Below are 14,238 nucleotides of genomic sequence, written 5' to 3' on the forward strand. Positions count from 1 at the left end.
ATAAATGATTATATTAGTGGTCACTACCATTCTATTTTTCGCAGGTACATATTTACAAAATGTACACAGGAAGTGTTCTGAGAACACACATCTTAATTGAAAAGCCTGGTCTTGCCCCACAACACTATTTTTCACAGAATTGACAGAATTGGTCCCATTTAAAGATGAGTAATGATTAACAATGGACCTATGCAGACAAAAGGAGAAAGACAACAGAACAGAACCTAAGAAATGAGCTGATGAAAAATACATATTAGAAAAATTTTGCCAGGAAGCAAATTAGTTCAACAAACTCTCAGGCATTAGTTCATAACAGTAAACGAATACATGACTTCTTTGAAACAATACCTCAAGGAAGGGGCCAAAAGGAACTCTTGAAAATTACATGGATAACATGGAGAAAACGCTAGAAAAAAAGTAATGCAAAGATCAAAGTTGAAAGTGAGTTAAGAGAAAACAGAAGCTTTGAGAGGGAGATACTTTAAGCTTTTGTAGATATTCTGAGATCACAATAATGAAACAGAAATAAATCTTCAAATAAGTATTAGAAGGAAACTTACCTAAATAATAGAAAAGCTGAATGTTCAAGGCAAAAGTGGACAACATAGCCCATGAAAAATGAACACAAAACTAGTCACAATAAGATACTTATGAAATTACTGGGCTCAAAGATAAAAAATATAAAAGAGATGGTTCTAAAGTAAAATATCCCTGAACAGTTTAGAGGAAAAAGCATACAACAGAAAAATGAAAATAAAAGAAAGAACATTTCATTTATAAAAGTTCATTGGAAAGCAAAATAAAATTAAAATGAGACTAGAGAACTTAATCAAAGGATATAATTTTAATGAAGGTTTAGTATGAATCAAATAAAATCATAAAGCAAAAATTGCCACAAAAAACCCCAGGAAAGACAGAAAGAAAAGCAATAATAGTAGGTGAGTTAAGTTATCTTTCTCAGCCAAACACAGCTCAAGTACACACACAAAATACAAGATTTAAAAAGATTTAAATAAAATTATTAATTAGCAGGCCCTTAAACACATTTAGGAGTCAGTCTATGACGTGGTGTTGCTTTAGATGTCACTAATACAAATATTGAGAAATACTTTCAAAATGTAATGTTAAAGGATCTCTCTTGATATACAAAACTATGCATCTTTTAAATATTGGAATATGTAATTTACAGCACAAATGAATGTCCTGACTGATGGCTATACTGTATTTTTATAAAATGTTATAGTATGTTATTAAAACAATCTAAAAATCAATCCAGTTATTGCCAACCTCCATGGCAATAAATTATCCTACTTTAAATGTCTTTGGCAACAAACTAGAAGTAGATTCACAGAGAGATCATTCAAATTAGTCTCCCACTTTACCTATAGGCATCTAATAAATTTTCCAATTTCTTCTATATTATTATCAAACACTGTACTAGCAAATAAGCTATATTATTTCTGCATAGTAGAACTGATACTCAAGGAAAATTTGCTTTCAAAATTCAACAGCAGCTATGCCCTTCCTCAGAAAACAATTTCTTCTATAGTTCTAAATCTAAGATCTATAAAACATATTTATTACCAGTTTTCTATTAGTGGCATAAGAAGCCATTTCTCTATCAAATCCAATGTCAATGTTAGCTGTGCAACAAAGTAAAAAGCTACAGGCATGTCAACACCCACTGCCATCCCACAGCCCTGAAGCCTTGTCCACCATCACCAGACTCTGTTGTAACTCATAGGCTTCAGGAAAGATGAGGTACCCTCTACAATTCAATGACCTGATGGGCCACGGTCAGTGAGACATGATGAAAGCAGGAGAAAATAAGTGAAATCTGTGCAGATAGTGGCAAAACAGAGCCACAAAAAAGTAAGAACATGGCTTATTTAGTTTTCTGCTCCTGCATTAATTTGCTAAGGATGAGGGCCTCCAGCTCCATCATGAGCTTTTATCTGGAATCCAGGTAATAGGGAAATATAGAGAGATAGATAGTAGATTAATGATTGCTTAGGGCTGGGGGCAGGGATGGGGATGGAGGGATGGGGGTGATAGCTAAAGGGGACAGAATTTCTTTTTGAGGTGACAAAAATATTCCAAAATTTACTAATTACAGGCATTGATAATGGTTGCCTGTATCAGTTATTATACTAAAAAACACTGAATTATACATTTTAAATAGGTGAACTGTATGGTATGTGACATATCTTAAAGCTACTTTGTGTGTGTGTGTGCTGCTGTTGTGTTGTTTTGTTTTGTTTTGTATTAAGAGGTGTGTCTTAGGGGTTGGGGAAGAAGTCAGGGAAGAGGTGAGCCAAGAAGTCCCAAGCAGGGAAGAGCATAAGACAGAGACTCAAGAGTAATCCACGATGGGTTCATATAATCAATACATGCAAGGCAAAGGTGCAAATGTGAGGAAAAGAGATACAAATTGTTTGGACAGGCTGATGCTTTATGACAGCAGTTCTCAACCCTGGTTGCACAATAGCATCACTTGTTTACAAGGCGAGTCACTTTTTGAAGATACATCAGTTGCTCTGTTCCAGAAACAAGTAGATTTGCTAAGGCAAGGTATTAATAATAAGTCTTACAGTGTGGCTTTACACCGAACCTTCAGCATCACCTAGAAACTTGTAAAAAGTGCAAATTGTCCATGCATACCTCCATACAACCAGAAACTCAAACTGTGGCCCAGTAATCTGTGTTTTAACAAGTCTTCCAGGTGATTTGGATGCATGCATAAAAACAAACCAAAACAATGGCAACAAAAATCCACCAGAGACAGGGTGAACATTCTGCACCCAGACCCTTGATGTGAACATTATATGGTGTACCCTTCTAGTTCTTTTTGTCAGGCCTGGGAATAGCTATTACCAAGCAATTTTTCTAAGAAACGTTTGTTTTAACCTTTGTTAAGGAAAGCAAAACCCAGCTTTTAGCTATATTGTTCAGAGACCTGAAAAGGAACTGAAACAGATGTTTTAGATATTTAAGGTTTTAACAGGAAAGTATTCCAATTTAAAAACCAAGATATCATCTTTTTTTTTTTTTTTTTTTTTGGAACAGCGAAGTTATGAGAAATCTGAAGTTCTCTCAAAGATTTAAGATTTCAATTCTAGGGCATATATTAGATTGGACTTCCCAGACACACTGGATGAAGGAGAGAGAGAGCAGCTGGAGTACCAAAAAGGATGTCAATTCATACTCCTGGCCTGATTCAGGACACCCTTCTTACCTGGTAAATAGAACTTTATATAGAGCAACATACTATTTGAAAATAAGTAAATTGATAAAAAGTAAATGAATTAAAATGAACATATAGAACGAATTAAATTAATGAAAGTCAAAGGAATATGTAAATACAATTTTCAGATCTGAACTTAAGCATAAACAACTAGTATTTTAAAAAATAAGGTCTACTGCAAAAACAAGCAATGGGGAAAAGACTCCCTATTTCATAAGTGGCGTTGGGATAAGTGGCGAGCCATATGAACAAGACTGACACATGTTCACCTATGTAACAAACCTTCACATGTACCCCCAAACCTAAAATAAAAGCTAAAAAAAAATTTTAAAAAGATTATATCATGGTATTCTAGCACCTTGAGAAAAAACAGAATAAACAAAGAAATCTGAATAGATTCCTTTAAGAAATGGAATTTGTAATTTAAAATTTTACCACAAAGAAAACTCTAGGCCTAAATGGTTTTACTAGTGAATTCTTCTAAACATTTAGGAAAGAAATAACACCAAACTTGTATAAAAATGCTTCCCCCGAACAGAAACAGGAAACATTGCCCAAATAATTATATGAGACCTACATACCTCCATGTCGAACAACTGGAGAAATTAATACAAGAAAAAATACTACAGCTTAATCATTCTCATGGACATGAATGCAAAAATCCTAAACAACGTATTAGCAAGCCAAATTCAGATTTACATAAAAAGTATTAAAACATAAGGCCCCTGTCAATATAGAGTATTTCTTTCCTTCTTCATACAAATCCACATTTAATGAAAAGAGAATATGAAAAGAATAAGAAAAAAGTCTATTATGGGATTCTATTAATGAGAATTTTACAGAGAAGGTGAAGAAGTAATATGGACCAGTGAAGATTTTTCCTGAGGTCTTTTGGAAACACATTCATTCAGTCGATCAAATGGTCATTCACTCATTTCACAAATATTAAAGAACACCTATGCAGTGAACATCATTGTTCTTGATTACTCAGCACACAAGTTCTCTTCATAAGCAGTACCTATATTTATTTTGAAGTGTTACTTTGTCCCACTGATTACATGCAATGCAACAGGATTATAATCCAAGATGCTGCAATTCCCTAGCCATTGGGTTGCGAATAAAACCCATGTCAGGTCAATAGGATGCTCTCTTGAAATTTAAGTCTTGGGCAGTGGCACAATGACACTGATGGGGCACACCCATTCTAAAGGTAATGTTCTCACCAGATTGTTGCCAGCTAGGGCTTTTTATATAATTCTTATTCCAGGGGGTTGGGGAAGGAAAAACAAGGCACTTTAGTCCAAAGTTTCAAGGTTTCAATTATGCAAGATAAGTAAATCCTGGAGATCCACTGTATAGCCTAGTGTCTATAGTTAATAATATCATATTGTATACTTAAAAATTTGTTAAAATAGTACATCTAATATGTTATATATTCTTTTTTTTTTTTTTTTTTTTTGAGACAGGGTCTTGCTCTGTCACTCAGGCTAGAGTGCAGTGGCACAATCAGGGCCTACTGCAGCCTTGACTTCCCAGGCTTAGGCAATTTCCTGCCTCAGCCTTTTGAGTAGCTGGGACTACAGGCACATGCCACTATGCCTTGCTACATTTTTTTTTTCTTTCTTCCTCTTCTTTTTTTTTTTTTCTTTTTTTTTTGTAGAGATGAGGTCTTGATATATTTTCCAGGCTGGTCTCGAACACCTGGGCTCAAGCAACCCTCCTGCCTCGCCCTCCCAAAGTGCTGGGATTACAGGCGTGAGCTACCACACCTGGCCTATGTTAAGCATTCTTATTACAAAAGAAAAAAATAACTTATAAAGGGGAAAAAGCTTTTGGAGGTGATGTGGATATGTTGATGGCATAGATTGTGATAATGGTTTTAAGAATGTATACTTATCTCCAAATTCATCACACTGTATACAGTATATACAGCTTTTCATATGTCAGTCATACTCAGTAAAGTGATTTAATAAAAGAGGACTCATGCAAGGGCTAAAAGATGAGACCACATGCTCTCTAAGACTCCCTTCAATTCTAAGTTTCTGTGATTAAAATGAACACTCTCAGCTAGGATTTCGGTATCAGTAAGGAAAACTGGCCTGATGAAACAAAAGCTAACTGAGCAAGTGCAACTTCTTGGAGAAATGTATCCTCCCTGCCCCAGTACTTAATACGTTTATTCCTTTTTGGTTTCTCATATCTGAATCCCTTCCTACTACTTAGTACAGGAATTTTACCTTTCGGACTCCTCACATGTGCCTTTTGCTGACACTGTCATCCTGTACACCTCTGGATCTCAGAGTTGACTTAGAATAAACCCAAAGTCTCCCGTTGTTCACACGTACAGTAGAAATTCTAATGTGGCCACTGGCGTACTCTCTTCTCCTTCCCACTATCCCCAGCATTTCTGGCAGTAGAAGTGCAAACTCTACCACTGCCATCCCACCTGCACTGAGTTACATCTCATCTGTGCTGAGTCAAAGTGGCAGGAAAAAGATGTCTGTGGATTTATCACATGTTTCTGGTGGCAGTGCACCAGGAACCCTCAGGAATCATGAAGAAAATCTTAGGTATCTACCTAAGAAAACCTTAGCTATACCACCTCCCCTATTCCCACTTCTGAGAGTAAATAGCTGCTGTCAACTAGGAAAGATATAAGCAGGTAAATGACATTTCTAAATTGGTAGTTGTAGGTTAGCGTCTACTTTGGGGAAAGATAGGAAACCAGACCCTCTGCACATACTTTCACCACCACATTTTATATCAAAAAGAAATTAAACAAAGGTTACTAAGATAAAGTGAATAATGCTAAACCAATTGCAGTATCCAAAGACTTAGCAAGGATAAAAATTTTCTTTGAATTTTAGTTGCTTTATTAAAATTTGGCTCTTCTGGCATAATTTTAGCTTCTTCAGCATAAATTACTCATCCCCTCTCACCCATTCCTTCTCATGCCTCTCATTCACAAAAGGGCTAGGCAACTGCCTCAAACAGAAGTAAATACAATTAGAGAGCAACCCAGAGAACAAGAACATAGGAAATGAGGCGATCCAAGCAAGCACTTGTACATAAAAACCGTTTCTTAAAAATGGCCATAAACACTGCTCTTCCTTTAGGGAAATCACTGCATATCCATCAACAATACTGACTTGTTGAAGACATGGGCAATAAGAAGAGTGTTCAACTTTTAACCAGTTAAAAAAAATCCTATGGGTTTCATTTTGGCCTAGACTAATATCACAAAGAGGGCCATAAGTATCAGTGTTAAAGACAGAGAGAGTCTATCACTTGTCCTTTGCTAAGAGAGTTAAACCAAATTCATGCTTTATCAAAGAAATCCCATTCCCAGAGGCAGGTAAACGGCAAACACAGACTCACAGTTGGTGATGTCACCTTGAAGCTGCAGAATCTGAGGAACTGGCATTGTCAGAACAATAAGATCAAACTGCTCGGGGGGGCCTGTTTGTTTGGATACTTCCCATTTGTCATTTCTTAGATTGATCTGTGTCACATGATGTCGGAAGTATACCTCTGCACCTGTTCCAAAAGCAAAATCATGTCCCCATTATCAGAATTTCATATATGAATGAGGGGGATATGAGTAGTCACAAACTGAATCCATTCAAGTGAACAAAATGGCCAAGACTGTCTTCCACAGTATTCAAACTCTCTTCCTTTACTATCTTTCTAATTTAGTGGGAATTCATCCCTACCTGGCATCCTTGGACTTCCCTATCAGTGCCTGCTCTGAATCAAAAACTGCTCCTACAATTAATGATAAAAATAAAAACAATAACTATAGCTACTTCTCATTAAGCAGCTACTATATGCCAGCTGCTTGGTACACATTATACTAATTCATCTCACAGACAAAGAAATAGATTGAGAAACAGCATGCCATGATTTAAAACTATACCCATCTGACTCTACAGCTCATCATTTTTGCAGAAAAAGTATACATTTCAGTAAACACGTGTGTTAGCAATGAAACAAGAAGAGCAATATTTCCTATTAAAGAAATTAATATTTCCTATTAAAGGACCTGAAAAAAGTTCTCTGTAAGGGAAATGCCAGTTCTCATCAATAGATCAATTGTCGTCATTAAGAAGAATCAGAATTTAGAAACATACTCTAGAGTACCCTCCCATAACATTTTCCTTGTTAGCACTTAACACAAGTATATTTTAACAATTATTTCTTTAATATTGTCTCCCCTTTTAATCTGTAAACCCCATGAGCTACAAATTACACCTGTTTTGCTTCTATGTATAGCATATAGTATACATAGCATAGAATTTATTAGGTATGTATTTATTTAAAATAATGAATTATGAGGCCAGGCACGGTGGCTCACACCTGTAATCCCAGCACTTTGGGAGGCTGAGGTGGGTGGATCACTTGAGGTCAGGAGTTCGAGACCAGCCTGACTAACATGGTGAAATCCTGTCTCTACTAAAAATACAAAAACTAGCTGGGTGTGGTAGTGCACGCCTCTAATCCCAGCTACTCAAGAGGCTGAGACACGAGAATCACTTGAACTCGGAGGCAGAGGTTGCAGTGAGCTGAAATTGCACCACTACCCTCCAGCCTAGGCAACACAACAAGACTCTGTCTCAAAAAAATTAAAATAAAAAGAATGAATTATGAACCATAAACTGAAAGAAAGTACAATTAGGTCATTAAGTCTTCTTAGTAAACTAGTACCTTCCAGTTTTCAAAAAAATTTGATTTACAAGTAAATCTACTTTTATTCAGCTTTGTGTATAGAAAAAGAAAGAAATGAAGACGTAATGAGGGAGGAAAAAAGCACACTGAAAGATTCCATTCATCTTTACCTGGGTAATCTCATGTTCCCAGTCACTAAAAATCCAGCTAAAGTTCATCCCAAAGCTTCCTTTCCATAGCCACTCCAGCTCAGTGTGATCCTTCCTCTCTATGATATTCTTCAACCATCACGCTTTACTACTCATTTTGACATTGATTCAAAATATCTGCATGCTTTAGTTGTATCTTATCTACGTAATAATACTCAAGGCTCCTTCATGTCACATCTTCAGATCTCATACACCTTTATCTCTTTCATTGACCCTTAAATAATGCTACACCCTAGTAAGCACTCCAATTTTTAAAAAATCAAATGTAAATGTTAGAAGAAACATAGTTCTAGCTAGCCCAAGGGATCAATCTCTGTTCAAGGCAGTGTGCATCATTCTGTTCAAAGATTAGAGCAAGGGGCTTGTAAACAGTACTCCATCTTGCCTGAGGGCTTTTCTAAGGCCCCTGCTTGGGGAAGGTGCAAATAATCTGCACTTTCAACACATATTCACCATCTCCTTTATTCCAACAAGGGTAGCTCTGCTTCACTCTGTTTTTGTTTATTTAGGATGTCTCACCCTACTTGCCTCACTTAGTTCGTGGCCCTGTCCCAGACCTCAGCTAAGTCAACTGATTCTATGTTTTCTCATAATATTCCTTTGAAAAGAACAATATGCTGCTGTTGTTGCTGGCATGAGTGTGTGTTTAAGGGGACTTAAGTTCACAGTCCTAGAAAATTCTTCATGCCCCAGATGAATGCCTTGAAAATGTATCCCAATGGCCACAAGGTGTTCTGCAAGGTATAGGTATATATGTATGTGTGTGTGTGTGTGTGTGTGTGTGTGTGTGTGTGTGTGTGTATGTCAGTGGTTCTCTAAGTACGGACCCCAGACCAGCAGTACCTATGTACTAGAAAATGCACATTCCTGGGCCCCAACCCAACCATACAGAATAAGAGAATAAGAAACTCTAGGAATTAAGCCTAGCAATCTGTGTTTAACAAGTTCCCTTAGTCTTGTCATCATGCGCACTAAAGTATGAGAACCACTGGGGTAGGTGGACAGGCCCAAATCAAACACCACTGGCAAAACTGCCCAAAAAGTAGCATTTATCAAGAGGTAGAGGAAATAGTATAGCCTCTCTTATTAACCAGAAACGTTTCCTTTCCAACTGCTCAGAGCAAAACTTTTGGGAAAGTGGCATTTCCTTGTGAAAGTAATGAATAACTTTCATAAAGATGATGTGTTTAAATCTATAAGTTCTGGAAAACTCAATTTTAAAACAGATAAATTGTCTCAAGAGTTACTTCTGAGCTTAGTAAATTTGACCATGTCCCTCCCTTGCACAAAACCCTTCAATGGCTTCCCATTGCACTTAGAGTATAAAATCTTTAACAATGCTTACAAAACCCTGTATAATCTGGCCCTGCCTTAGTCTTCAGCATCATCTTTTACCACTTTCTCCCTCACTCACTACCTTCCAGTCACAATGACCTTTTATTCTTGAATGCACTAACCTCCTCCTACTACTTCAGAACAGTTCCAATTTGATGTGCCCACTGCATGGAACTCTCGTCATTCAGCTCTCAGCCTAATTCCCTCTTGCTCACCTTTCAGGTACCCATGAAAATATCAGTTCTTCAGGGATGCTTTCCCTAACACATCTCCCCCATCACTCCTCTATAACCTACTGGGCTAGGTCCTTTTATTGTAAGCTCTCTCATAATGTTCTCTTTCTTCTTAACATTTATCATGCATCTTTTCTTTGTTTGTATAATTAGTTTAATGTATTTTCTTCCCACTATACTCTACATTAACAGAGGCCAGGATCATGTCTCTTATTGACTCTTGTTTCCTCAGCACATAATATTTAATTAGAATAAAATGATCTTCAGATAGCTATAAAGATATCAGAAGTCTAAGAAGGTTTAAACATTTTACAAAGGCAAATGTGTTTCTGTTATATATTTATTCAATTTTATCCCTGGCCCTCCTCCGTTTTAAGGAGAAAATCCAAGTTTATGTTTCTCCTATGATTTCCCACAAATAGGTTTTAGTGAGCAGCAGTCAGAACTGCTCAGATGGGACCTGAAGTGATGTGAACCATGTCTAACTGACTACACAGCTTGAAGTAAATAGAAGAATGCTTAACCTGGTTTTCATGCCATCCTCTAGCTTCTCTAAAAAGGACATCGTTACGGATGAGTGCCAAGATCACCCGCTGGGAGAAATTCTGAGACAGAACCACCCAGACTCACTTCCCCTCTATCAATTTTAGAAAGAAAATAGGCACAAAAATAAAAAGAGAGAGAATAATAAAAGTAAATATTACCATACAGAAGCCATCCTAGCTAATGGCATCTGCCACCTAAACCATTTTTTCTAATAAATTGATCCTGTCTACTTTGACAGGTTACATTGCACATGTTGACTTTCCAGATCGCTAGCCAATGTCCTATTTAGGTAGATGATAAAATAAAAACAAATAAATGCAGCAACAGTCCTCCCTGTTGGTAGGAAAAGCTAAATAAAAGCTTCTCACTCTGTGTCCTGGAGGCTAAATTCATCTTTTTATGAATAACTTAATAACATGAGACCTTATTCAAAAGCAAAAGGACCTGGTCCATCATTTTCCAAATGTCATATGCAGGAACCATCAGGTGACCAATTTTCCAGGTTGCACAAAGAACTAAGGTGGTATTACTTTTTAATATCCACTTCCCCCTATGTCAGGAATTAACTGATGAAAGAAGGAAACTAGGGGCACAGGGAACTATGAGGTTGCTCTATTGAACCATGTGTCTACTGACACAGCACCAGGAGCAATGGGTACAATCTTTCTACTGTAGGAAAATAATCAGTAAGGAAAGAGAAAGCTCTACAAAATAGATGTTAAATTGGAGAGTATGAGCACCTCTCATTGCCCTCCATGAGAGACTTAATAGAAAAAAACAACATGATTAATTGCAAGGGCGCTCCGGTTCTGTTACCAACTAGCCAAGCCACCTTAGACAAAGTACCTGAGTCTTATTCTCTGCATTAATAAATAGGGATGATGATTAACTCCCTTGAAAATTTACTATGAGAATTAGAAATTACATACATAAAGTACCTAAGGTAGTGTCAGATAAATAGTTAGCACTTAATAACTGATAGCTAGAATCACTTTTGCTATTGTCATTTCTCACCCCAGCATAATGACAACTATTATAAAAAAAAAGAAAAAGAAAAAGAAAATCATGTTTCACTCACTCAAGAAGATTGTATTAATGGAGAAGGCAGGCAGTCAGTGAAACTCATGCCAATAAATACAGTTTTATCTGTAATGAGGTTAATGTGAACACATCAGACAACAAATTAAAATAGAACATAAGGTCAAGAATAAAGTGTCTATTTCCCTTACCCTTTACTGTTTGTTCTGGGAAGTTGGTCTAGTTAAATATTGGCTTTAAAGGTTTGAACCTATTCTAAAGCATGCCTGATTAGGCATATCTCAGACAAATAATTTCCCCGGGAGTCTGGTCCCAATCTGAATGACCACTAGTTGGTCCACCAGATTGTGGGGTTTTAAACTCAACTAGATTCCAAAATATAGAGTATTTTTGAAAATAGTTGGCAATTTGATGTCTTAAAGTGAGGAATATGTGAAGGTCAGCTTCATTCAAGTAGAATATTTTTTAAACTAACATTTATCAAGAGATTACTATGTGACTGGCTTACTATTTGCTTGAATTTGAGTGCATTATATCATTAATTCCTCACAACACTTCGTAGTAAGAACTTCCATTACAACATTCTGTAGTAAGTACCCTATTTTTTTCATTTCATTACCCTCATTTTTTTCAGTGAAAGAACTGAGGTACAGATTTTAAACTCTCCTAATATTACATGGACAGAAAGTGATGGTAGGACATTAACTGGAATCCAGGTCATTCTGATATCAGGGACTGTCTTAGTTTACTGTGTGGACAAACCAAATGTTTTTGTGGACCATTTATAGAATAGAAAGCTTTAAATGGACTTAAAGAATGTTTAAAAGTGATGTAATTATAAAATTAAAAATATTATAGGTAGTCCAACAAATCCTATAATAATAGATTGGGGTAGAAGAGAAAAAGAATCTTGAAGTATTACAAAAATAACATTAAAAAACGAAAGAAAAATTTATATAAACTCAAGTTAAATAGACCATGAACTCGATGTAAAATAAATTTTTAACATTTATATCACTCTACCTACCAGGTACAAGGTACTATTAGGCTCTGAGTGAGCTACAAGGAATTAAAAATAATCTCTTCCTCAAAAGCTTAAAAAGCAAAATTGGAAGTTAAAACATATGTATTCTCCCAAACACCTAATAAAATAAGGAGACAGACGCAATGTATTTAAGGATGTTTCTCTGCCAGGACATCAACTCCATGAAGGCAAGGACATTGGTTCTTGCATCATTAGTACCTAGAACAATGTTTGGCATTATAGTAAGTATTCAATAAACGTTTATTGAAGAAAAGGATATATGTATGTATGTATGTATGTATGCATGTGTAGGGGTGAAAGTTCAATAAAAATCGACTGAAAAAAAGGCATATTAATATGAGAAAAAGCATACAAATTTATTTAATCGTAGTTTTTCATGATACTGTGGTAGGAGCAAGCCCCCCAAAATCTGGCCATAAACTGGCCCCAAAACTGGCCATAAACAAAATCTCTGCAGCACTGTAACATGTTCATAATGGCCCTAATGCCCAAGCTGGAAGGTTGTGGGTTTACGAGAATGAGGGCAAGGAACACCTGGCCCGCCCAGGGCAGAAAACTGCTTAAAGGTATTCCTTTCTTTTTTTTTTTTTTTTTTTTTGGTGAGGTTTTATTCATTTATTTATTTTATTATACTTTAAGTTCTAGGGCATTCTTAAGCCACAAACAATAGCATGAGTGATTTATGCCTTAAAGGCATGTTCCTGCTGCAGTTAACTAGCCCAACCTATTCCTTTAATTCGGCCCATCCCTCCGTTTCCCATAAGGGATACACTTTTAGCTCTTTTAATACCTATAGAAACAATGCTAATGACTGGTTTGCTGTTAATAAACATGTGAGTAAATCTCTGTTTGGGGTTCTCAGCTCTGAAGGCTGGGAGACCCCTGATTTCCCACTTCACACCTCCATATTTCTGTGTGTGTATCTTTAATTCCTCTAGCGCTGCTTGTTAGGGTCTCCCCAACCGAGCTGGTCTTGGCACACTGAAACCTTCAGACTGAAGACCCAAAGATACAGGAGTCAACTTTTTTTGCTTAGATTCAACAAAGTATGGACAGCTGTGCAGCAGTATGATTCGACAAAGGGTTATATCTATGGCTAACAAACTGGTGAAACCCATCAAGGTCTGTCTGTCTAGATTCTTCTTGACCTCTCTATGCAGCATTCTTTCTTTACGGTTATGGGTCATGACCCTCTCTGGAACTGTTATGAGCTACAATCAAACATGGTAGGTCAGATAATTTCTTTATGACCTGTTTTTACAAAGGAAGGCAGGGGAAAGCTACAGTGATAGTCTTAGGTTTTATGGCTGGTTTGCGGGGAAAGGGAGTTCTTATTTCTATGACCTGCCTTGGGAAAAGAGATTCTATTTTCTAGGGCTAGCCTCAGGGATGAATGCAAGGCCAGAGAAAGGAGGGCAGGAGAAGGTCAAAGAGAGCAACTTCTGAGGGCTTCATTTTGGGATATCATTTTCTAAGCTCCTGCACATGCATGCATGAATATCGGATAGTAAGTACCTGATGATTTCAATAAGTATACTCACCCAACCTGGGTCAAGAGAAAATCATGGTGGAAACAAGATTTTTTAAAGTGATATGGCCACACTATATAAAGCTGATAGTAACATTCTATAAAATGTTCAATAGTGTCACCATCTGTGATGGTCAATTTTATGTGTCAACTTGACTTGGCCATAGGGTGCCTACATATTTGGTGAAACATTATTCTGGGTGTTTCTATGAGCATGTTTTTAGATGAGATTCACATTTATTATCAGTAGATCAAATAATGCAGATTGCCCTCCCTAATGTAGGTGGGCTTCATTCAATCAGTTGAAGGCCTAAATAGGACAAATGCATTGATCCTCCTTCACATAAAGGAGAATTCTTCCTGCCTGAAAGCCTTTGAACTGGCTCATCAGCTTT

General features: G+C 36.7%; 1 protein-coding gene across 2 annotated transcripts in view; it reads right to left on the reverse strand.

Moving 5' to 3' along the window:
- The window catches only part of RNLS (renalase, FAD dependent amine oxidase), a 321,473-nt gene that overhangs the window by 302,738 nt on the left and 4,497 nt on the right, over positions 1-14,238 (reverse strand). For both annotated transcript variants that reach the window (XM_025396729.1, XM_025396728.1), the window contains exon 4: positions 6,623-6,781. In XM_025396729.1, coding sequence (XP_025252514.1) covers positions 6,623-6,781 — 159 coding nt within the window. The remainder of the gene's footprint in view (positions 1-6,622; positions 6,782-14,238) is intronic.

Source organism: Theropithecus gelada, chromosome 9, assembly GCF_003255815.1.
Source record: "Theropithecus gelada isolate Dixy chromosome 9, Tgel_1.0, whole genome shotgun sequence".
In the NCBI taxonomy this organism is placed as follows: Eukaryota; Metazoa; Chordata; class Mammalia; order Primates; family Cercopithecidae; genus Theropithecus; species Theropithecus gelada.